General features: G+C 38.7%; 1 protein-coding gene and 1 pseudogene across 1 annotated transcript; both read right to left on the bottom strand.

The window, feature by feature from the left end:
* Positions 1–11003: 11003 nt before the first annotated feature.
* LOC110961786 (alpha-2,8-sialyltransferase 8F-like) lies at positions 11004–14687 on the bottom strand. Its single transcript, XM_051941494.1, has 6 exons — positions 14602–14687; positions 14257–14331; positions 13727–13868; positions 11756–11868; positions 11564–11656; positions 11004–11478 (listed from the first exon to the last, which is right to left on the bottom strand). Exons 1-6 carry the CDS (start codon positions 14685–14687, stop codon positions 11004–11006), a joined length of 984 nt encoding a protein of 327 aa, XP_051797454.1.
* Positions 14688–18782: 4095 nt separating this feature from the next.
* LOC110961787 (alpha-2,8-sialyltransferase 8F-like) lies at positions 18783–24675 on the bottom strand (annotated as a pseudogene).
* Positions 24676–25587: the final 912 nt, after the last annotated feature.

Consider the following 25587-nt stretch of genomic DNA (forward strand, 5'->3'; position numbering starts at 1 on the left):
AATTTTACAGTGAAATGTAAAAGAAAAAATAATAATTTGCTAAAAAGAAACTGACTTTTAGCACTTTTTTCTTTGATTTTACAAATTACTTTTTGTAATTTGGCACAACAGAAAAAAAAATCTATGAAAGCAATAATTTGTTCAAAAATTACAGGTTTAAACTGCTAAAAGTCACTTTTTAACATAAGACAGTGTTAGTAAGCCTCTTGTTCTACTACTGCACTCAATTACAAAATAATTACCAGTTAAGTTACAATTTCAGCATTCTAAAAATTTGGTAAAAAAATCTGCAACCACAACTGTGAGCATTTTCCTACAATTTGAAAGGGAAATTTGTTCCAGTGAGCTGCTTTTTTCTGGTGTAAAGGACCTAACAGGCAGAATTTCTCCTTAGCGGTGGATTATCACAAAAAAAAATTCATCATCCATCGTCAGTGATTCTTTGCACAGACCGAGGCCTTCCACAGACATAGGAGCTGCACAACGCTGAGAAATCTCGCTGTTACAAGATTACGAATGTCATCTTGAAAAATTACTTCTTTGGCTTTAATGCGGTTAAATGGCTAATGGGGTCTTTGCAGGAGGCTTTCTCTGTAATGAGCTAATGAGCGATGTGTGTGGGAGGCAGCGGGGCAGGAAAGCAGATGCTGGGTCTGGACATGTGAGAGAAGCAAGGTGTTTGCTGCTCTTAATGATTACGGTGGAGGGAAAAGCAGCTTTCCCCACATTTCCGTCCACATTCCTGCCGGTGTCTCATGATGCCTGAAAGGTCGTTTGCATGTGTGTTTTGGGCTCGAGGCCTGGCTCTCAGGGTTCGAGTTTGTTATCTCTGCTCAGATCAGGATGGAGCTGATGCAGTGCAGAACAGTGACTTGGATTCATTCAGCTCCAGAGAAGATGTGTGCAGAAACAGATTATACACAAGATTAAAGTCACTGACAGGTACAGTGAATGATGCTGATTATTTCAGTGGGTGGGGTGTGAACAGTCAGTGTTTGAAGATGAAGTTCAAATAACTTTGACGCCTTTTCAGCTCAGTTTCATTCTTAAAGTGATCATCTCAAGGGAGAAACCCAACAAGTTCCTGACTGAGCAAGCACTTGGCAATAAAAAATCCCCCTCTAACAATAAGAAACCTTAAGCAGAAGCAGGCGCAGAGTTGACAGCTGTTTGTTCTGACTGGTTTAGCAAAAGGGAGAAATGTAGAACACTGGAAACGTCAGCTTTTGTTTGCTTTGTGTTTCTGGTGCACAGTCATGAATGCCTCAAGGCTCATAGATACAGGCTGAGATTGAAGGCTGGGCCATGCACTGTAAAAAATGATTGTTTGTTAGTTTTTTTAAAAATTAAAATCATAAATAGTCATAATGCTGTTTGGTAAAACAGAAATAAATATTCACTGCAAACATAACTGCCACAACAACAAAAGTAAAAAGAAACAGTAAGAAAAAGAGCAAAAATATTGCAGCAAATGTGCCACAAAAATATGTGGAATATTTTAACATTCAAAACCTCTAATAAATAAATAGATTTCAATAGTTTATCATTGTCTGTTTGCTTTTAAAATTTAAACGATGTCATAATGTCCAGTAAGAATATTTTTTTTTTAAATAAATAAATACATGTTTTTCATATATATTTTTAACTGCTTGTTTGTTTCAATTAAACTGTAAATAATATCAAGTATAAAAATAGAAAGAAAGGGTAAAATTGTGTGATTTTACCCTTTCTACCTTTTTACGTGATTTTATCACGTAAAAACATATGATTTTACGTGTGATTTTGTTTGTGATATTTTATTTGTGTGATTTTATGAGCAATGGGGCTCTATCTATCTGTTTAACGTCTGTTACAGCCGGGGGTCCCTGATAACTTGTAGGCACCTTGTGGTCTATTGTTGCAAGAATGAAAACTGCGCTGATGCTTCCTGCCACTTTCACTCATCTATTTTTACGTTCCTGCTTCAGTAGAGCCCTCAGAACCAGATAAACATTTGTTTCCACATGCAGGCCAACTGACTCACCCTGCTGCATGTAAGCAACACTTGATAGCAGGTTGCGTGAGCCGACCGGGTGTTGTCATAAGCTGACCGCTGTGACTTTGTCTGTCACGCTGTCACATGGTAGGAATCAGAAAAAAATCTGTTTGTAAAACACCAGTTTGCATTTTTTTCCAGCTTCAGAGACCAAATGTATGCAAATAAGTAAAGAAAACAGCTCGATAAGATGATGCAATGGTGCGAGTTTACTTATTCCAAGCTCGCTTTTGAGCTTTTACCAGCTGAATTAGGATATTCTTTATTTTATTCTTTAACAAATCAGGGTTTTAAAACAGATCAATATAAAGTGCCACATACAAAGCAACACCAGAAACTACACAGTTCAAACAGAATACATCAGTAGAGATTTTTACAGGAGGAGTAAAATATAAGGAAATAATAAACACATATGAAAATCAATGGCATTAAGGTGAATTCACTTCCCTTTATCAAGTAAAAACTACATGCAGTATTTTCTTGTACTAATATGTGATTCATAAATGTTATGTAATTGTGACTTTTTATGCAGATGAAAAAAGGTGAAAGATTTACTTTTCTTCTACAGAGATCTGGATTATTTCACACCTAGAAAACCCTCTAAAATGAGTAAAATATGGACACAAATGACTGGATCTGAAGTGAGTGTACATACATATACAAAATGTATGTAAAATCACTGTACAATCACGCCGTCAATGCCGATGATGTACTTTATGGTCAAAGCTTGGAAAAAGGGTCAAAAACGTCAACAAAAATCAGGTTGGGAGTGATCGGATGTGGAAGAAAGCTGAAAAAGAGAAAGTTGCAGCAGGAAACGTCAACTACTCAAGTCCTGCATGGCACTTGAGTTTAGTGAGTAAGATAAGAATAGAAAGGGACCTACCACTCAGACGAGGTTCTTCCACCCAGAGAGGACCTCTTTCTGCTGTCACTGCTACACATACTGTCCTAGTTGAGGTTTTAGGTGGAATATTCCTTTTAAGCAGCTCCTCAGGTCTCTTTGAGGATTTTGGATGGAATACTCAGTTAAACCAACATTTTAGGTGCATGTCCAGAGATTTTTAGTGGAATGTTCCTTTAAGGTGGATGGGTGAGGACCTTGTAGGTGGAATACTTCCTGAAACCAACCTTTTAGGTCAACATTCAAAGATTTAGGGTGGAATATTCCTTTAAACCAACCTAAATTTCATGTTTTGATCATTATCAAGTGAGAAATCTCAATCCAGACTCCTCATAATGATGTTTGAGATTAATGCTGCTGTTATTTGTTTAGTCCAGACTAAATGACAGACATCCACAACTACAATTTTATTTCAGGATTCAGTTACTAAATGTCAAAACAATCCATGTGACTCTAAAAACTCAACAGCTTTACAAAATCAAAGATTAAGCTCTCCACAAGGACCCAAAATAAGTTGAACTACATGAGAGCTTTAATTATTCTTGATCTACCTCCTGAAAGGTTCGGTCAATAAAAAAGACAAAACTAATATTTCCAGCTGAACTAAAGACAGACTTCGTGATTTTTTTGCTCACATGTTGTGTTGTTGTAAACTTACTCTTTCAAATAAATAGCCTCCTAATCCCCTGGAAACCAGCGTTTGTCCTGTTTTTGTGTTGCTCCTTGGCGACCCAAGACAGCCAACCGTAATGTTTTTTGAGCAACACACCATACTATGACGTTTTTACAATGATGGTTCTTCTATGAAACCAGTTTGATATGTTCAGGTGTTCTTACAGAGATTTCAGGTATCAGAAGGTGGTTTTTAACTTTCTTTGTTAAAAACCACTTTGTTTCTTTGTTTTTCTGCTTCAACTTTAAACTAAATTTACTTCACTAAGCCAGCCCTCTGGACTTCCAGTAAGCTGTGTTCCTATTGGCTGTCCACTTGGTTGCTTGGTGTTATAAGGAACACCTGAGCAGCTCACTGTCTTCCTGCTTTATGTCTGCAGTCAAACATTTCCTCTGTTTCTCTTCACTGAACTGGGTTCAGCTCCGTTGCTTTAGTTTGTTCTTTAGGTGTTGGCTTGCAGCTTCCAGCAGTAAAATCGTCTTTAATGTGTTTCTTGGTGTGCTTTAGGGCTTTGTACTGGATAGCTGTCTTGATAAATGTGGTTCTTTAGCCATAGTTAGCACATGGTGCTAATGTGTGCAGTGATCAGTGGATTTGATGCAGCTGAGTTGTCTTTATCTTGGCTGTAGTGAGTCTTTAGAGGTTTTTTGTCAGACACATTCTGTGTTCTTGTTTATGAACCAACGTTGGTTGTCCAGAAGGTAAGAGTTCCTGTCCTGATTCTCTGTTTAAAGAGGTTCTCTGGTAGGCTGCAGGAGACTTTAGCACTTGGGTTGTGCGAGTTTGGTTTTTGTACGGTTTCATTTGGACGACCACCTTGAGGCCCCTCCATGTGGTTTAGTGAGGTTTTCTGTAACAATTCTACAAAGCAACCTGCAGCAGAAGACACTTTGAGAGTTTTTAGGAAGTTCTGAAGACCAGACTTTAGAGCAGCAGAAACATTCATCAGTAGTTTTGAGCAGGAGAAGGTGAGCTTCAGAGTAGAAATGAGAAGGAAACCTTCTTGAGCTGTGTGGTGAGGTCCTGTAAGAACAGTTTGAGCAGGTTGTGAAGAGTCTGTAGTTCTTTGGTCTGAAAGCACCAGAAGAGTCGACTCATTAAAGGAGAAAACAGGAGATGTTGTTGGTTCTTCTGTTGCTCTGCAGCTTCCTTAGACTGAATATCAAGTTTCTATTTTAAGTGATTTACCATGTGAGCCCAAGAAAACGTCAATAAACTCCCTCCATCCCCTGAACATAACATATTTTATTACCATGTTAAATCTCTCTTTTTTTTCTTTTTTTTAAATGTTCCTTGTTCTGAGCTGAAGCTGGATTGGAACAGACCAAAGTACAGTCCAATCACGATGCCAGCTGCCTCTCAAAAGGCTCCTTCATCTGGCAGCACTTCTTCTGAGGGGAAGCTGAGCTTCAGCAGAACTTTGGAGATGTATTCCAGTGGTTGGTGGATGTGTGGGGAGATAGAGAGGGACCTTTGAATTGTTCAGAAAGGAAAACGGGGAACCCATTGGTAGTTTTAGTTTAGGGTGCTACTGTAGTGTGTTTTTGGGTTTTAAGAGGTGAACAGGAAGAGTTTTTTTTTTTTTCAGACTGATGATCTTTTACTTTTACTTTGTTCCTGGCTGGAATGCCCATCAATATCAACGTGAAGTTCATTTTTAGTTCTTTTTATTTTACTAAAACCCATTTGCTTTTCACCCCCTCACATGTTGTGTTGTTGGAAACTTACTCTTTCAAATAAATACTCGTCTAACCCTCTGTAAACCAACATTTGGACTGTTTTTGTGTTGCTCCTCACCTACTTCAGACAGCCGGGAAAGAACGTTTTGTGGACCAAAGGCTATACTATGATGTTTTTTGGATGACATGCTATACTATAGGCTTTTTTAATTGTCATATTACTATGATGTTTTTTTTTGTTTTAGTTTTTTTGTTGTGTTTTAGCAACATAGAATTTGAACAGTTTTAAAATTACTATAGTTTTACTTGTGCAATGAACTATTATTCTATGGGATTTTTTAGACGACATATACTCTCATGTTTTCTTGAATGACACTATTTTGACAATATACTGCACTATGACATTTTTTGAACCACATATACATGATGATTTTAGGCAACATCCTATCATTTTGCACTTTTTGAAACACATAATCTGTTGGGTTTTTTTTGCCGACATGTTATACTATGAACTACAGGCCATACTATGTTATTCTTGAAAAGTATACTATACTTTGACATTTTCTGAACTACATTCTATACTATGGCGTTATACACACAGTGCTTTGGTTACATGTTGATTTATAATCTCGATATCTTTCTGTTTTGTTTTTTGACAGGATTACCGCAGACCTGACCGTGAACACCGTTGACACCCACCTGAGGGAGACGCTGCCTAAAATCTCAAGGCTGCTTGGTCGTGGTCTTCCTGGCCCTGCCGGAGAACATCTTTATCAACTACGTCTTCTTTTGAAGAGCCCCTCAGATGCTGCAACCTCTGACCTTCAGGAGGAACTGCTACTTTCACTGTGTAATGAGACAGCGGTTATTTTAAAGACACAGCTCCTGGCAGCTTTGAGTGAAAATTTAACATTCATCAAAACAGAACTGCAGACAGTTAAATCTGAGCTATCGGTCAGTATTTCAAACATCAAGTCCGACCCGGATGCCCTAAAGCACATCACTCATCGGAAATCGGAGTATCGGCAATGTAAATAAAAATTGTGGGGGGGCACACGGGGTGGCCAATCACATCACAAGGGAGGCCACTGACCCCCCGTGCCCCCACAGAAGATCCGCCACTGCCCGTCTGATTTTTTTTGGGAGTTTTCTCCACGGTGAGGTGTGATGGAATACGAGAGGGCAGTGAAGGGGTCATGTGGTGAAGGAACACCTGATCCTTGTACATTCCACGGCTGCTTAGCGCTGAGGCCTGCTGTCTTCGTGCCTCTGTGAACTGTTGCCACCCCGCAAGTCTCAGGAGGACTCGCAGCCACAACACACACTGTTTATACAACACACACTCAGTCTCTGAATAATTTACACTTCCTGTTGTGCTTGTAATGGACATGAGAGACCTCTACTCCCAAACTATCTGTGATATCTCTGAATCAAGCTGTTTTATCATAAAAAAAAACAACAACAAAAAAACAAACAGGCACAAAAACCTCAAATGAATTCACTTCTGGCAGTGGAAGGTAATTTCCTGCCGCAGCTCCTCACAGATTTTGTGTCTGAAAGTAAGTTCAGCTGCTTTACACGTGTTAACAAACAGCAAAGTCAGCAGTGAGATGAACAGATAAAGCCTTGTCTCTGGCAGATGTTGGAGCTAAACAAACATCACTGACCTCAAAAGAGGACAAATGCTGTTTTGTTTTGTTTGACATTTTATTTGAAAAGTGCATTCAGGATGATTTAAATCCTGGACTCTCCCTTACAAATCACACATTTTTACAGCTCTGCAGGATATTCTAAATGGACATTATCCTTTAGATTCCTCTTAGCAGCTACAACCACTAGATGGCAACAAACCTTTAAAATAATAATTTGCACAGTTTAAGCCACAAATGATTTATTGGGATTTGTATTACGTCACAAACAGGTTTCTTCTTGCCAAAAATGACATAAACAAGTGAGAGAACAAGGTGAGATGTTGCATGAGAGATGTTAATAATACACTTTTACTAACATTAACATCTCTAACACAACCTCTAAGCATCTTTTGAGGATATTTCCCGCCAAATGAAGCCCATTAGTGAGACAGAACTTCATCATTTAACACTATTTCTGCCTTTAGAAAAAAAAAATGTTGTTCTTAGATTTTTTGATAAACACACAAGAAGGGAGAAATTACCAGGAATATGTGGTAAAAAAAAAAAAAAAAAGCAGCAAATTATTTCAAAAAAATTGACAATTTTAAGGGTTTGAATAATTCTCATCATTGAAGTTTCAGTTAAATGATAGAAAATAAAATATTTAATATAGTAAAAGTGATTGGCATGAATACTTTGGGGGCATAACAGGATATATCTGAATAGTAGACTAATTTAACTCCAATAAACAGAACAGGGGACTTTTCTGTTGCAACATTTGCAATCTGATTTGGGACATGAGTCACTGGAGGTCAAAACACAAACTTAACAGAGTTATGAGGATTCCTGATTAAGCAGGAAATTAGACTAAATCATACCTGCATGGCTTGAAATCCAGAGTCTTGGGATAATTTGGAGGAGAAATGCCTCATAATATTGTTTGCCTCATAATATTGTTGTGTTTGTTTGAGGTTGGTGATGTCACAAGTTTGTCTTTTTGCCTTTGCATAACGTGTATTCTGCTGTGATGTGGGTTACTTCAGCCAGCGGTAGGAAGGACACATCAGAATAAGAGGTTTTATGGCCAAGTTGGCTTTTGGCTTGGTGTGTAAGTGCGTAAGAGTAAACGGTAATCTCAATCAAGTGCCATGCCATTCAGCGTAGGCCATCATTTCTCTCGAGCTCCTCCGATCTTTTGCTCTCTGAATTGTTCCATGTGTAGTCATGATATAAGTCCTTCTATCATTTTCATTCTCTGTCTGCCTCACCCTCTCTTCCCGTTAATTTTTCCAGTTGTGACGATATATTCCAGGGTCTCCTTCCTTAAGATGTGTCCAAAAAATGTTGCTTGCCGTTTCCCCAATTTTGTTCAGTAGTATATAATTTGTGTTTAGTGATTTTTTTGTTTGACATTTTATTATTTATGTTCCAAGATTCCTATCCGTACATCAGAACTGGTAGGATGTAGCAGCTGAGAGTCCTCATACGGATGCTATTTTCTTATTTGTCAGTATATTTTTCATTAAAAAAAAAAAATGCTGTTCTTGTTATTGCTACTCTGCATTTGATATCTGTTTCACATCGTCCATCTGATGTTATCCATGAACCGAGATATTTGAAATGATGAAGCTGCTTGAGCATTTCTTGGTCTAATTTTATGTTACAGGTTGGGATGAGATTTTTCTTTGAAACTACCATTACTTCTGTTTTCTTTTCATTTAAAGACAGGCCGAGTTCTTGGCTCTCTATATTAATTAAGGATACTATGGTTTGTAAGTTTTCCTCACTGCTTGCTATCAGCAGTGTGATCAGCATATCATGTGTTATTTATGTTATAACCTCCGATGGTTACTCCCAGGAAGGGTATACTGTTATTTCACATTATAAACTCGTTGTAAATATTAAAAGTGTTCGTTTTTTTTTTTTGTATTGTATGTGTTAAACACCTGCTGTTTTGCTTCAGCTTAGCTCTGTTAGCTGTTGTTTTGCATTTCAGATTGAGCCATGCTGTAATTATTGTGTGTGATTATCGCCCTCTAGTGGAGCTGGCTGCTGGTGGAATTTGGACAAAAGTGTGGTTTCCTTCACAGGCTGCAGTGGTAAGAGAACTTGGACACGATATTTGACACCTTTCTGATGTGGTTACAGATTTCTGAGAGCCCACGAGTGGTTCGTAATTTGTTAATCAGTGACCTCACCACCGCAGGCTTCTGCTTCTTTTTCCTTTCCTTTACTAATTTAATGGTTCCTTTTCAAAATATTGCGTTGTTAAAAAGAATTACGTTGTTGTAATCTTTTTGATGCATTTTCATGGATTAGATTTATTTGTTTTTGAGGCACTACCAGCTGTCCAGGATTCAATCAGTTATTCAATAAAGGTACTCTCCTCTGTGAACCACAACTGTCTTGTCTCTGTAAACAGTGTTTGTACTACTGTGATCTGCAGCCACATATGATTCAGAAAATATCACTAGTTGACTTACACATTATAATATTTTTGTTAATGAGCTGGGACATTTCATGACCGCTTCAGTTTTGTGTTTTGTTGTATTTCAAATGAGCCATGATCAAAGTATTAAATCTACTTGTACAATGTTGCAGATTCTGAATCGATGATTAGAAATTAAATTTAGGCTTCTATCTTCACTAACTCCTGAGATATTGTTGCTCAAACGGCCTCAATTGTGATTTTGCGAAAATAAAAAAGTGGGTCGACAGTGGGTAATTGTTACAGCTTGGCTCAAAAGCTGTAACTGAAACGGGGAAGCGACAACAGCTGTGTGGTGACTAAAATTGATTTATTTTCACAAAAACAACCAAAACCATGCATTAAAGTTCCCAAACACTAACCCAAAAACTATTCTGCTGGAGAAAGCAGCTCCTGAGAGACAGAGAGCTGGAATGAAAGTGAAGGAGGTTTTATGCAGCTGAGCCACTGGATCCCAGGTCTGGCTCGATCAGCTGACGACCCTCCCTCAGCCCTGGAAAAGAAAAGACAAGAACACCTGTTGTCCAGGTGGAGGGTCGTCACACAATTTAAATATATATCTCAGAAAGTGCTTGATTTATCAGTCTAAAACTTCAGATACTATTTTAGATGACCACAATTTGAAATAAATACATTTCAGGCAAATTAGAGTTAGTCAAGCAGAAGACCACTGATGCTTTAAGATGGGAAAAACCTGTTAAGACCTCAGCCTTGTCAACACAACTCCCAGTTACACAAGATCCAACAAAGTCTGTGTAAAAATATATATAAAGACTTTACTGTCACCCAAAGTACACATTTCACAATCACCTTACAATAGTCAGCTAAATCTGCCTCATTAGAAATTGTTGAAATTGTTCACACTTGTTTCCAAACTAACATTATACCAATACATGGATTTACACCAATTAGACATACCATTATGACCACCTGCCTAATATTGTGTTGGCCCCACTTTTCCTGCTAAAACAGCAATAATCCATCAAGGCATGGACTTGAAGGTGTGCTGTGGTGTCTGGCACCAAGATGTAAGCAACTTGTTTGTCCAGCACATCCCACAGATGCTGGATTGGATTGCGATCTGGGAATTTGGAGGCCAAGTCGACATCTCAAATGTGTTTCAACATTCAATGTGCTGGTGTTTTCATTAAACAGTGACAAAATGTGCTTTACATTTTATGTTTGGGTAAATCAAATACTGAAGATGGACACATTTAAAACTGAAAGTTAACTTTCCTTAAAATTTAAACACATGAATTTGATCCAAAAGCTATCTTCAGTACATGATGAACTTAAGGCACTATTATGTATACAAGGCATCCCAGTAAAATCTAAATAATTCCCTGCAGACTCCAGCTTGAATTTTGTGGGAATAGAGTTGTAGGTACACTATAAGACTACAGATAGTCTTGTAGTTGTTGCATTTAGGTTTCAATGCAAGCATCTTGACTGATACGTAACCAGGAGGACAAACTCGAACCCTCCTATCAGCTGAAGTAAATCGGTTAATTTATTTGAAATGCCTGAGTGAATGGTTTCATCCTGAGGCTCAAGAGGGCACTTTGCTGATGTGCTGTTGTTCGTCCCTGGGAACTACTTTCCACCTGTTGGGCAGTCCTCCAAATGAAGTCTGAGGATGCCCTGACTGTGTAACCTCATCAGAAGATCAAACTCTGCTGGCATGGCATGGAATTTGTTAGGTTTTATGTCGTCGTAGTAGTGGTTGGTCAGGGGGTGGAGGTCTTGTGGGTGGTTGCTGAAGGGCCAGAATCCATACAGATCAATGTTGTTGCAGAGCTGCAGAGCCAGACTGGTAGTGATGAGGCCGGTACTGAGTCTGCTTTCTCTCAGGCCCTGAGAGCGCCAGAACAGGATCAGACTCTTGAGGTACTCTGGGTTTGAGAAGACTGGTCGGATGGGGCTCTCAAAGTCCTTGATGGTGTTGAAGGCCCGCAGAGACACAGCAGTGTAGGCGCTAAAGGAAAAGGCATGAATAAGCAGCAGGGAGTTTTCATAGCTACGTAGACTCTCCACAAATGGATGGCGATGTCCATTCAGAGCCCCATACCTGTAAATAAAGAGCTGGCGTGAAGCAAGAAAACTAAAAGAATATTCTGTTTTAAAGGTTACAAAGACTATTTTTTTTTGCATACCTGTCATTGAAGATACTTGGGTTTGCCGTCACAAGGTCAGTCTTTATGCCAACATGTTTCTCATATCCGTTTGCCAAAGGAGGGAGATTGCACCTAAGCAAATAGCAATAAAAGCATTATGTGGACTTTTTGTAGACATTACTTTGTGGATTGATGCTGACATCAGTTCTCTACGCTGGATGTCTGTCTTACCTGATAACAAACTGAGCCGAGTCGATCCTTTCTCCACAGCTGCTGTTGATCAGGATCCCACCATTCCCAACAACAGCACAAGTGTCCAATGTTTTACTGGAGAAAGGCTGATCCTGTTAACAGAAACAACAGAACTACATGTAAACACAGCAACATTTATAAGAGAAATAATTTATATGTATTTTAATGTGTGAAAGATCCTTTTTTAAATCTCTTATCGTCAGAATGTGTAGAAATTGACTTAATTGTTGTATGCCATTGTATATTTTTTTACAAAATTTGCAAGAACTGCATTAAAGATCCTCATTGAAATGAATGGGAAGTAGGCCAGATGACGGCTAAAACCCAGCTGTGTTTGGAACCCTGTAGCTCTGGTAGATTTTACAGTAGAAACTACATTCAAAGTTTACATTGGTCACAAGGCTTTAGATGTTGTTTCCTTAAATCTGCGTTTTTACTCTGCCAAGGAATGGCGGAGTTATGTGACGATCGGCGTACGTTTTTCTGTGAATCTGTTAATCTGTGAATCTGTCTGCATGAAACATTATTCAATGACGGACCAACACATTTGGATGAAATTTCCAGGGAAGGTCAGAAATGACACAAGGACCAAGTGATTAGATTTTGGCATTGATGCGGCTGATAATCTGGATCCACAGCTTTGTTAAAGATTTCCCTCTGCCAGATATAGCTGCCAGCACGGCGTCACTATAAACACTGACCTGAACACTGTGTCAGTTACTTGCTGACGATCACATGATTGCGATCCTACTACAAAATGACCATTATTTATAAGTTGGAAATCATACAAGGAACAAATGATTAAACTGTGGGGTGTTTCTGAGTCCCATCAATTCCTGCTGCCCGCTATATATTTAGGTCATATGTGCAGCAAACTCCAGCCAGACAATGGTGATGCTCCTGATGTTTCACAAAGCTTTTATTTACATTCAGCTGTCAGCCTTATTTTGAACACAAATTCAACTTTCTGTTCTTCACTCCTTTCATCAGGAAACACTGGAAGAGTTTGCCCCCGTTCCAGCAAGGTGTTTCGAAGTTAAGACACATCCTTTGTTAGACAGCAACAGCGCAACCGTTTTCTTTCATCTTCACGTGATATTTGGACTCACGCATCCTACTAACCTTGGTTGTCCGTTTTGCTTTGACAGTGACATTTGTCAATCTGTTCAGAAGCACTTAATAGATATTTAACATCCACAGTCCAGTCATTAACGAAGAAGATAAACAGATAAATAGAAGATCTGAACTTTCCCACATACCATTTCAGATAAGCTTCATAAAACTGTTTAGACACTTTAGAACAAACAATACACCTCCAAAAGCTCCTGGAAGCAACATGAAGTAAAACTCCAAGGCAGAGAGCGGTAGAGGTCAGAAATGGATCAAATAACCAAATAGAAAGGTCTACTGGCATTTTTCTAGTGGAAAATTTTCATGTTTTGACATATTTAATGGCATTCTGATGTACTTATGTGAGCAACATTATTGGTGAATTTATTCTCAGGATCCCTGGGGAAACTGTTTGATTGGAATTTACCTTAAAGCATCTCTTCCAGAGAGTAGAAAACAGTGCATTGATCTTCTTAATAATATAGTGAGATCCATTTTGAAACTCTACTTGGATGAGGCTATCTAACAAGATTTAATTTTTTGGGAGATAATTTGTCAGACCTGCTTAACTGATTGTGAAAGTTCCACAAAAATAACTTTTTTTTCCCCACTTCTTATAGTCAGGTCCAAGTTTGTGAGCCCCTTCACCTGAAACAAACCACACTGCAGAGTTGTGTTTATCATGACCCCACATGTAACCAAACACATGACTTGTATCTAGTAGGATTTCTGTTTTTGTAGTACAACTTGTCATACCTGCTCAATCGGTAACTTTTTGAATAACATTTAAGATGTCAAACAAGGAGAAGATGTTGTATTCATGGATGACAAATGACATACCTTCAAAAAGATGTTGAAGAGCTCTGGAGTCACCTGCAAAGTCTTCTTTTCCCCGTCGTAAACAATCTCCGATCCCACTGGTTTATTGTTTTGGGTAATTAAGGCCTTGTCCAATCCAAGGCACTCGCTGCTCAGCTTAGATCTGTTGAAACACAAAGACTTTGTTGACTTTGACTGAGCAGTACGATTAGGTGTTGAACACAATGACCTGCTATTTGCTGAATAAAAACATCCAGTTGACATGTTTTGTGGGTTTATGATTTAGAACAATTCCATGTTTATGGAATGATCCTATTCCATGAAAAAATTGCAGTGAGTCAAAGCAGTAATTCAAGTGAAGGTTCTCTATTTTACAATAACTCATATGAATGAGAGACGTGTTATATTTAGACCATGTAGTTATTCTGCATTAATCTGAGCTTCTAGTTCTACATCACCTTCCATGTCTGCAGTTTAAATCATATTTAACACTTAGTTTGTTAGTCTCTTCCCTGCCTGCTATCTTGTTCTACCAGAGAGGATTTTCTTGCCTGAGTTTTTGGTAATTGTCCTCCTGCTTCTTCCAGGTTTGAGAGTAACATTCTACTGCTTTGTGGATGAAATCCCTGTGACACAAACACACAGACAAGTCAGCTGTGTAATTTTTTTTCTTCACACACACACCTGCACGCACATATACATACATACATACATACATACATACATGAAATCATTTTCATCTTAACCATTTGTTGTACCATGAAGTCATTTAGTTTTTTCAGTCAATTAGCTACTTCTATAACCTAAACTAAAGCCTAAATTTTGGTATGTAGTTAATTTTTCCCAAGTATTCAGATTAAAATGTTCAAAATAAGGCTTTGAGACAATGTCCTTACTTGACTTTCTGGGGATTGTCCTCTTGGTTCTTTGAGTTTTTCTCTACTGCTTTGTTGTTGCCCTCCCTGTAACACAAATGGGACATCATTGCACAGAAGTCATGTGACATTTAAAAACACAAGTTTGTCATTTGTTAAATCTGTCAGAATCAAAACCTGATAATATTGAGGTCTGATGGAGTTCAGAAAATGTATTTTTTTTCATCTAGAGTGAAGCTGAATCAGTTCAATTAAGGTTCTATAAATAAAACAAGTTTGTTCTTCACCATTTATTGTCCTGTAGAGGCATTTTGTTTCCCCCTTAATTATTAGTTACTTCTATAAAACTAACTAAAATGTCTAATTTTATATGTTGTATTTTCTGTTTTGTTTTTCAAAATAGTCCAACTGAAATGGTAACAATAGGACTTTGAGATAATATCCTTGCCTGATTTTTTCTGGTTTGTCTTCTTGCTTCTTTGAGATTTCAGTTTTACTCTCTGCTACTTTGTCCAGAACCTCCCTGTAACAGAAACAAGTCTAGTGTTTAATCTCTGCGGTGCTGAAGTCACTTGATTAGATAATGCCGTAAATACTTTGGTTGTATGAGGGGAAGCTGTAACTGTGTTTGCTCACGTGCAGCCTTTACAAGGTTTAGAGAGCTGAGAGAGATTTTTCTTCGGAGGCAGTCGGTGAGGTTCCACATTACTTAGATGAAAACAGGACAGATTAGTAAAATACAGATGAACTCGGGAAACTCTGAGCTTCATTTTTATCAGCTTTATTACTGTTGTTTTATTGTTTATATGGTCTTAAAGATTGGCCGCTTCACTGAGTGTATAAAATACCAGTCCCTCCATGAATTGCACCAATTCACATGAATTCAACCAATCTCCGCAAATTCTGCTCGACCTTGCAATTTTGTCCAATCACCGCAACTTTTCCATAATTTTGGCCAGCCTCCCATGAGGTAACCAATCATAGCATTCCCCAGTGCAAACATAATGCAAACATAATGCACGTAATGCACGTAATGCACATAATGCACCAAACTCACTTCCTTTGTTTATGTTTTGAAGATGAAGACATGTTGAAGACATTTTGGACCCTGTGCAATTTTGTGGTGGAAAATATATATATATATGTATATATATATATATATATATATGGCATGCCCATATGTTATTTGACGTGACAAGCCGTGAGCGTGTGTGTGTGAATAAGTTTGTGTCAGGATGTGAAATTGCCACTGACAGATATGTCCAAGTGTGATTCATTCAATAGTAAATGATTATTTTGTACCTTGACTCTACCAACTACTTCATGTTAAACCAGTGTCTGGCTGGTGCTAATTCTCCACCAGTGGTATGCCAGCTTTTGTGTAAATGGATTGGAGCGTGTTAAAGAATTCATTTCAGAATAAAATGTCAATTAAAATGTTGAAAACATGTTCTAAAAGCTGAAAAAAGTGCAACTTTTTCGTAATTGTCACTGTCTCCTGGAATTTAATGGCAACATATAGATTTAAAACGCAATTTTTTAGAAAAGCATTTTAGGAAACAACAATCTTGAAAAACACCCGCGAAATCCTGGAGGTACTGAAATACATAAAATATGTGAAGTGCGTTCCCCAAAGTAAAAAGGGTTTTCAAGCGGTGACAATACCTTAAAGAATCAAAGAGCCTTCTAAAGAACCATTTAAGAACCAGGATTGTTTGTGTTCTTTGAGTGTAAAGGTAATTTCTTTTTTGTTTTGTAACAGAACTTTCATCACAGTTTGTAAATGTACATTGTACATAATTATGGTACAATATGGTTTCTGCATTTAAACAGCGGCACTACCTGTCCTCAAAAAGAATTAAAGGAAATCCCTCTTAACCCCTGCAATCCCCTCGTCAGTGTAAAGACAGAGAAATTACATAATGAACTAATCTGCCACAAAATCCAGACAAGGCAAGACAGAACTATAAATGAATAAAAGAGATAAATATTGCAAAACAACAACAACATATTAACAGATGAGAAACAGAAAACAGTGATTGCAGAAAGTACAAACAGTGCAATAAGGTGGCAGGTCAGTCTAATTATAAATAAAGGTAATTTCACACTTACTAGTTGTACCAGATGAGAGAAGTGAGCAGACTCCCCAAGCAGAGGAGGGTGATTATCAGAGAGAAACGGGATTTCAAGAGCTGGCCCCTCATACCTCACCTCTTCTGTGGACCTCACCTGTTGGTCTGTGATTTCAAATTTACCCCTCGTCTTCAGACTGAACCTCACACACGTCTCCTCCTCAGCCTCTTCCTGTCTGACTGACCAACTTCCCAGTTTGACTGAATTCTTTGATGATATTTAAACAAGCAGCACAGGAGGATCATATTTATCATGGCTTAGGTTTCAAACCCAGAGGACAAAACACATAAAAAATCTTTTATTATCAGACAACAAAAGATACTGATAAAACTAAACAGGTGCAATGGGTGTGTACGTATGTGATTAGGGTGTCAAGGAAGACTTGGTTGAGGATTCTCTGGCATTTGTTTTCCTCTGCAGAAGAGAATAAAACACATTAACTGCCTTCTGGTCACCTTTCATTGTGCAGTCTGCTCCCTCAGCCATGCAAATCAACACTATCTAACAGTTTAAACAGTAAATTTTCAACAACAGATTTCCTCACAGGGCTGCACAGTGGTGTTATGGTTAGCACTTTCACCTTGCAGCAAGAAGATCCCTGGTTCAAATCCCGGGGTGGGCCTGGGATCATTCTGCATGGAGTTTGCATGTTCTCCCTGTGCATGTGTGGGTTTTCTCCGGGCACTCTGGCTTCCTCCCACAGTCCAAAAATATGCTGAGGTTAATTGATAACTCTAAATTGCCAGTAGGTGTGAATGTGATTGTTTGTCTGTATGTGTAGCCCTGCGACAGACTGGCGACCTGTCCAGGGTGTTCCCTGCCTTCGCCAGAGTCAGTTGGGATAGACTCCAGCGCCCCCCGCGACCCTAGTGAGGATAAAGTGGTGTATAAAGACAATGAAACAACAATGAAAGCCAATCAAACACTAGATGAACAATGTCACCTGGTGGGCACATTAACTCAGTGCATCAGGGTGGAGTGACTGAACAGAAACAAAAGTTATAACTGGGGCTAATTTTGATTAATTACAGAAAAATGCATTAAAAACAATAACGCATGCAACCACACCTTTCTCAATTCCTTTATATCTGTCACATCAGTAACTCTCATGCACACTCCAACCCAGTAGGTGGCGGTAATGAACCTAAAGTCTGCTTGCAGCCAGGAGTGACGTCAGCGCATAAGACGGTTTAGTGAACTGTGAAGGAAGAGGAGATCACATGGAGCTTGTTGGGCAGAAAGTTTTCTTTTGAAAGTCTTCCCAATGGCAGCTTGGATAAAAGTGTGGTTGTGTGCAAATTGTGCAACAAAGAGTTTACATATCACTGCACCACTTTAGCTAATGGTATCACTTAAATGTAAAACATGTTGCTCATAGCACCAGAGCTAACGTGGTCACCTTTCATTATTCACTCTGCTCCTAAACAGACAAACAAGAACAGTGTTTACATAAGCTGCGTTGCGTGACATCACAGGGCCTCTGACAAATGTCGCCAAAAAAGTGAAACCAAAAATGTCTATAAAATTAATGATAATGGTCAAAACAACACAAAACAGCCTGACAACATAAAAATATGCAACGATAAACAATACCAGAGACTACAGACTAAGTCATCCATTCCACAATGCTCAGCATCTCACATGTCCAGTAAAGCGGTATACCACTCTGGATGGCTTTCTTTCGCCTGATGTAGATACTGCTGTTCATAGACTGCTTGAAGGTGGCTCTTTGATGCTCGGATGATATTGATTCCCACAAGTAAAGGGACTGATGAACGGTAGTCAGAATCGGGGACAACTAAAGTAGGGACAGCCTTATACTGTTTTCCCAACACTCTCAGTTCAATGTGTATAACACCATAGTAGGGCACCGTACTGCAATGTAAGACTGCAGAGAGTGTTTATATTATTGCATTTAGGTTTCAGTGCAAATGTCTTGTCTGCTGATAGGTACCAGATGGACACACTCAATCCCTCCTGTTTCAGTCATTTGAAATATCTGCGTGACTGACTTCATCCTGGAGGCTAAGAAGGCACTTTGCTGTTGTGCTGTTGTTTGTCCCTGTAACCTACTTTCCACCTGTTGGGCAGTCTTCCAGGTGAAGCCTGAGGATGCCCTGACTGTGTAACCTCATCAGGAGGTCTAACTTAGCCGGCATGGTGTGGAAGTGATAAGCTTTTCGGTCATCATAGTAGTGGTTGGTCAGGGGGTGGAGGTCTTGTGGGTGGTTGCTGAAGGGCCAGAATCCGTACAGATCAATGTTGTTGCAGAGCTGCAGAGCCAGACTGGTAGTGATGAGGCCGGTACTGAGTCTGCTTTCTCTCAGGCCCTGAGAGCGCCAGAACAGGATCAGATTCTTGAGGGACTCTGGGTTTGAGAAGACTGGTCAGATGGGGCTCTCAAAGTCTTTGATGCTGTAGAAGGCCCATAGAGACACAGGAGTGTTGGAGTCAAAGGTGAAGGCGGGAATAAGCAGCATGGAGTTTCCATAGCTAGACAGACTCTCCATATGGCGGTGTCCATTCAGAGTCCCGTACCTGTAAATAAAAAGCTGATGTGAGGTAACAGAACTGAACTAATGGCATCTATTTAAGGTGACAACAATTCTTTTTTTTTTTTTTCTCACTTATTAATGAAGATACTTGAGTTTGCCATCACAAGGTCAGTCTTGATGCCAACATGTTTCTCATATCCATTTCCCAATGGAGCGAGATTGCACCTGGACAAGCATTGAGAAAGTATCGTTATGTGGACTTTACTTTTGCTGATTACCTTATCATCAGCCTTTCAGTTGTCTATGCTGGACATCTGTCTTACCTGATAACAAACTGAGCCGAGTCCATCCTTTCTCCACAGCTGCTGTTGATCAGGATCCCACTGTTCCCAACAACGGCACAAGTGTCCAATGTTTTAATGATAACTTTATTTATAAAGCGCTTTCTGTCAAAGTGCTGTACACATAAATAAAACAGCTAAAAGTAAAAACAAAAAAAATGAATAAAAAAGACATCAGATAAACAAACAATTTAAGATTCATATATAAATGAAAAGAGGTGGGCCTTCAGTTTAGTTTTAAATACATTAATGGACGATGCCTGCCTGATTTCAGCAGGTAGAATGTTCCACAATATAGGTGCCTGGAAAGAAAAAGCCCGTTCCCCCACCATCTTTTTACAGACTTTCGGGATATTCAGAAGTCCAGTCCCCTGGGAACAGAGAGCTCGAGTGGGGACATACAGATTCAGCAGGCTGGATAAATAAGACGGGGCAATTCCATTAACAATTTTATAGGTTATTAGCAGCACCTTAAAGTCTGCTCTAACATGAACTGGTAGCCAATGCAGAGAGGCCAGCACTGGAGTAATATGCTCATATTTACTTGTTCTGGTCAGAACCAGGCATGAACTAACCGTGACGTCACCCATTGGGTTTCAACGCCGAGAAAATGAAGCCCGGATGTTGCTACTTCCTGGTCGCCATTTTGGATTTTTTGGAGCCAGTGACGTAAAAAGCGTCATCAAGCAGGCTGGACCGGGGAGCAACTTGGGGCAGGACCAGTCTATGGGATTGTCAATCAAGTATAGCCACGCCCCCTGGCTCAGCCAACTTTAACAATTTATTTAAAATTCAGTATTGATTTATTTTAAGATCGGCAACCTGATCTCTCATTTTGACCATGAAAACTCACGGGAAAAAAATCCTGAGCTGTAGAAAATCAGTCTATCAAATTTTATTTTTTCCAAAAATGAACTGGGGTCTATGGAGCAAAAGCTTTTTGGAGCCAACCCAAGCAGACGGCATGATATTGCAAGTTTTTGACACTTCCGGGTTGGCTTCAAATTTGGAGCCAGATACTACGTCCATCTTGATATACAGTCTATTGTCAGAACGCGAGCTGCTGCGTTCTGGACCATCTGCAGACCATGAAGGCTCTTCTTTGGCAGACCTGATAAAAGGACATTGCAATAGTCCAACCGTGAGGAAACAAAAACATGAATTAGGACCTCAGCATCTTGAAATGACAGACTTGGTCTGATTTTAGAGATATTTCTGAGGTGGAAAAAGGCCAATCTGGTCACCTCTTTAATATGGAATTTAAATGAGAGGGTTTTATTGAAGAAAGGCTGATCCTGGAATCAGAAACAACAGAAATGCATGACAACACAGCAACATTTATAGGAGAAATAATTTATTTGTATTTTAATGTGTGAAAGATTTTCTGAAAGAACAGAAAATGCATGACAACACAGCAAGATTTATAGTGTTAAATAATTTATATGTAAATTAATGTTTGAAAGATCCTTCTTTGATGTCTTATCATCAGAAAGTGTAACAACTGACTTAATTTTTTCATGTGAGACAAATACTCTCATCCTCTTAGATTGTCTTAATGTTCCCCACTCGGGTATGATAAATGAGGGAGATCATACCTTTGCAGTGGAATCTCCTAAGCTTTGCAATAGTCTTTGTGTAGCGTACTGAGGAGCAGAACATTCGAGAGCAACACACAAAGATCCAAAGACCTTTTCCCAAAGCTGTAAATTTGATAAGAAACCATTTCAGAAGACAGCTAACCTAAAACTCACATCCAAATGGAACACCTGCTGATCGTTTGTTTACTAATAAAGGACCAGTCACAGCTCTGTTGGAGACAGTAGGACGCCTCCTACCTCCACTAGACTCTGATAAGGGTCATAAAGTGTCAACTGTGAGGAAAACCACACCTCTGCGGAGGCGGATTGGCATTCTTAACCCTATAGAGCCCATTGTAGTGCAGACGCTACGATTGCATATTCAGTTTTGACTGGCAGTAGATTTGAAACCAAATAAGATAAATCAATCATTCTTTTTGCGTCTGGCGGGTTAGACTAATATTTCACTCATTCCCCATGTCTCAAAGCGCTTTTTCATTGTAGTGATTGGTTTGTAAAAATACACAATAAAGCACACATAACAAAAATCTTTATAAACGAGACTATGGGATATTGTGCAACTTTTTTTTTTCAAATTTGAGGGGTACAGCTTTGCAGTTTCTGTATTTTGAAATGTATGTGGAAAAAAAGATTTTCACTTTTTTAAAAGTTTATTGTATTTTTCAGCAATTTATTGTAGTATTAAGACATAAGTCAATACATATTATTACAACTCTAGATAAAAGCCACCATAGCCTTCAATTGGGCTGCCCAGTAGTACAATTTCAGGTTGAGTAGTCTCAGCCCCCAATTTTCTTTATTTGACATCAAAATTTTGAATGGACTTCCTACTTATGATGTGAGGGAGCTGTGATGGGGATGTGTGTGCCATCTATGCAGCCAATCACACTGGGAAATCCTAAAAGAAATTAAAATGACTAATCCCAGTCTGAGGTTGCAGCACAATGTTATTAACAGAATATGATTTAAAATTAATTTAACAGATCTCTACATCATTCACCTGCAATCCTGTGGAACTCCTCCTTGATGGCTCTGACAGGTTTATGTCCAGGGAAAACCACACAGATGGGTAAAAGCCGTTTCAGGGCCAGCCACACTTTTCTGACCGTCCTGCATACCGTCCTGCTTTACTGTAGTGCTCTGCATCTCCGACATTTTACAAAAACTTCCATTTGCAAAGAACTGCAGCGCAACACACAATATCTGCTGGATGTGAGAGCATGACTGCAGCTGGTAATGTAAATGTAAGGACAGATTAGGTTGTTTATGTAGATTATGGACTTGAAATGATTATAAAACGGTACCGCTCAAAAAGATAATTGTCCGGAAATGCGAGAACATTTATGCGCGGTCTTATAACAATCTACCGACGAATATTTCATTCTCTGCGTAGTAATGCTGCTCCTTTACCCACTGGATCATTAATAAAAGCTGTTCTACACTAAAACTTGCCAGCTGACTGACTGAATGAATGAGGAAATGAAACAGCGTGGGTGGCTGAAAGAGGGCGGAGACAGAGAGAAACTCGAGGTTTTCTCAGATAAACCTGCTGGCGACCAGGTTAGAGTCATAGAGTCTGTTACTGCGGTAACTGACCGAGAGTTTAGTTACCGCTATTTGTGAAACAGGCTAGAGTTACCCCACGTCCCCTGGTTTGAGTTACCTTGCTTTGTGAAATGGAAAACTCTGCGTTTTCCTCATTTCAGGGTTAACAAACTCAGAGTTTTCACTAAACCTACTTTGTGAAACAGGCCCCAGTTTGTCTCCGTTTTATATAGGAAAAATATGCTTAAACTATAAATTTTGTCTGATAACTTAGAATAATTTGCACAATTTAGACAACATTATTTGTATTTTTACATTTTAGTTTTGACATGAAATCCACATTCAGTACATTGATGATATATGTGACAATATACTCACAATACTAAACTGAATTATGGAATTATATTAAAATAGATACAACAGAGGCCAAAAAATATGACAACACTTATACATCACACTGTATGTTTATATGTAATGTATAATGTGATGTACTTACACTTCCACAGACCCCGCTTTAACCACTGCTCTCCGCAATGCTCCATCCTGAACAAACAACCAACACACCAATTAAACCAAAAACACATTGCAAATGTCAGAAAACAAAGGACAACTACATTTTAGAAAACACAGTAACACATGGAAAAATGCAACAAAAAAATGAATTTGAAGTTAAAGTGGATGTCTGAGATGCTTTGTCAGTGAAAAAGTTTTCTACTGGTTTACCAGCTTAAAGTGAAACAAATGTGAAAGAAATTTGATTTATCAACATACACGACCGTTGACATGTTTATGGTCTCCCAGACAATTCCATGTTTTCCATGAAAACTCAACTGCACAAAGGTTTTCTAATCATCAGTTAGCCTTTTGACACGATTAGCTAACACAATGTTGCATTAGAACACAGGTGTAGCTACCATCTGAGCAACTTATGCAGTTTAAGATCATATTACTTATTCATATTAAGTTCATATCATTTTGAATCACAACTAGAACAATGGAACTAATGTTCTTCAGTTGCAGTAGCGTCAGGTTCATTTTAATGGTGCACATTATAGTTGAAACAAAAAATGACAGCATCGCCTGGTGTGCAAGACGTTTAAGTTATGTATGAAGACTGAAGTTTCCTTTCTTTTAACTCCCTTTGGTTAATGCGGCCAATGAGGTACGTGTATGTGTATATTTCATTGTATTTCTGTATTTATAAGTGTATTCTGTGCAACCTCAGTTTCATTTATGTTTGTATTTGTTTAGTTCTTATGACATTGTTTCATGCCATGAAAGGAAAGTTAAATGCCTGTACCATAAGAACGTCTTGTGTCGGTGACTGACTGAATGGGAGCTATAACAGGAGTGATGGTGGAAATGTTCCTCTGTACATTTATGTAGATATTCCATTAAAAATCAGCCGTTTCCAGCTAAAATAGTCATTTACCACATTAACAATGTCGAGACTGGATTTCTGATTCATTTGATGTTATCTTCATTGGAAAAAAAACGCTTTTCTTTCAAAAATAAGGACATTTCTAAGTGACACCAAATTTATGGTACTGCAAGTGGACAAGACACTGACAAGTTGGTCAACGATATAAAGTGCTCTAAGGATGGATTCTTGAAAACCCTGCTCTAAGATCTTTGGGTGCTCTACTGTGCTGAATTGTTTGTCCAATGTCTGAAAGAAAATATTGAGAAAACATCCAGATTTTGGAATAATCCGTCAGCGCGATGACGTACAGCTCTGCAACACAAGTTAAAAACCTGGGATTTGAGCATATTGACTCAAGGTAATTCACAATCCATTCTCAGAGATTTTTATGTGTGTTTCTACATAAGCATTACTTCAACCTTTCTAAGCTGTTATCTAAATATGTGGGAATCAGCTGACCTGAGTGTCTCCAGTTTACAGTGTGGACTCTTCAGTCTGGTGCTGAACACCTGCACTCCAGAGTCCTGCAGGTTGTTCATATTCAGGTCCAGCTGGCTCATGTTGGAGGACTGGGAGCTCAGGAAAAAAGGCCACACAGTCACAACCTTTCCACGTCAGTCAATCTAAAAAAGAGGAAATGATGAAGATGTATATTAACTTTCTAGGTTTCTATGTATTAAACTAGATGATACCAAAGTCAGGACTTTTTTTTTTAAATTTTATTTTATTTATTTATTTATTGTTTCCTGGTCTGTTCCTCTGAGGGTGAGTTAATCATGTCCATACATTCAGATCTAATATTCAGAAGGTTGTTATGTAAAGGCACATTTTAGAAACGGAACATTTGGTCTCCAATGGTTCTCCCTGCTCTGATAGAATAATACAGACCAGTTCTATGATGATGGACGTCTGGTCAAAACCTGATTCCACCAACAAAAAACCTTTATTTTCAACCTAAGAGGATGATTTGGTCAGTACGTGTTACCTACAGCTATGAAATTTAGGAGGCATTAGTAACTTGTCAAGACCTACTGAAATGTAATCGGCAAGCAAACCCAAAGTACAACAGGAAATCGGCAATTTTGAATCAGCACTTTATTCTGAAGAATGTGATGAAGTATGGCACTGGAAGATGCAAATATTTCGTTGTCCAGGAAGTAACAAATGACTAGAAGAGATCCAGTTGGAAGACTGAAACCACTATCAACCTGAAAGTTCTTGAACCACCCAAGAAGCTTTTGCTCTCCACTCCTGGACGACATGGATTCATCAGAAAACATCACCTTGTATTTACTGATAAAACTTTGATCTTTGTTGGATATTCATACCAATCTGAGCTCATTGGTCGAAGCGCAGCAGTGGCATTTAGAGACTGAACAAAGGCTAAAATGAGGAAAATATGATGTTTAAATCAGACTCAAGTACAAATAAGGATAAAACTGGAGAACATGACTATAAATTGAAGTCAATTG

Source organism: Acanthochromis polyacanthus, chromosome 21 (assembly GCF_021347895.1).
Source record: "Acanthochromis polyacanthus isolate Apoly-LR-REF ecotype Palm Island chromosome 21, KAUST_Apoly_ChrSc, whole genome shotgun sequence".
Taxonomy (NCBI): Eukaryota; Metazoa; Chordata; class Actinopteri; family Pomacentridae; genus Acanthochromis; species Acanthochromis polyacanthus.

Excerpts from the sequence above, each read along its gene's own strand:
- LOC110961786 (XM_051941494.1), bottom strand. The coding sequence starts at position 14,687 with ATGTCCCATTTGTGTTACAGGGAGGGCAACAACAAAGCAGTAGAGAAA. Across the intron at positions 11,869-13,726 it reads TCTTCAACATCTTTTTGAAG|GATCAGCCTTTCTCCAGTAA; the intron begins GTATGTCATTTG and ends TTCTGTTAACAG. Across the intron at positions 11,657-11,755 it reads TCGGCTCAGTTTGTTATCAG|GTGCAATCTCCCTCCTTTGG; the intron begins GTAAGACAGACA and ends CTATTTGCTTAG.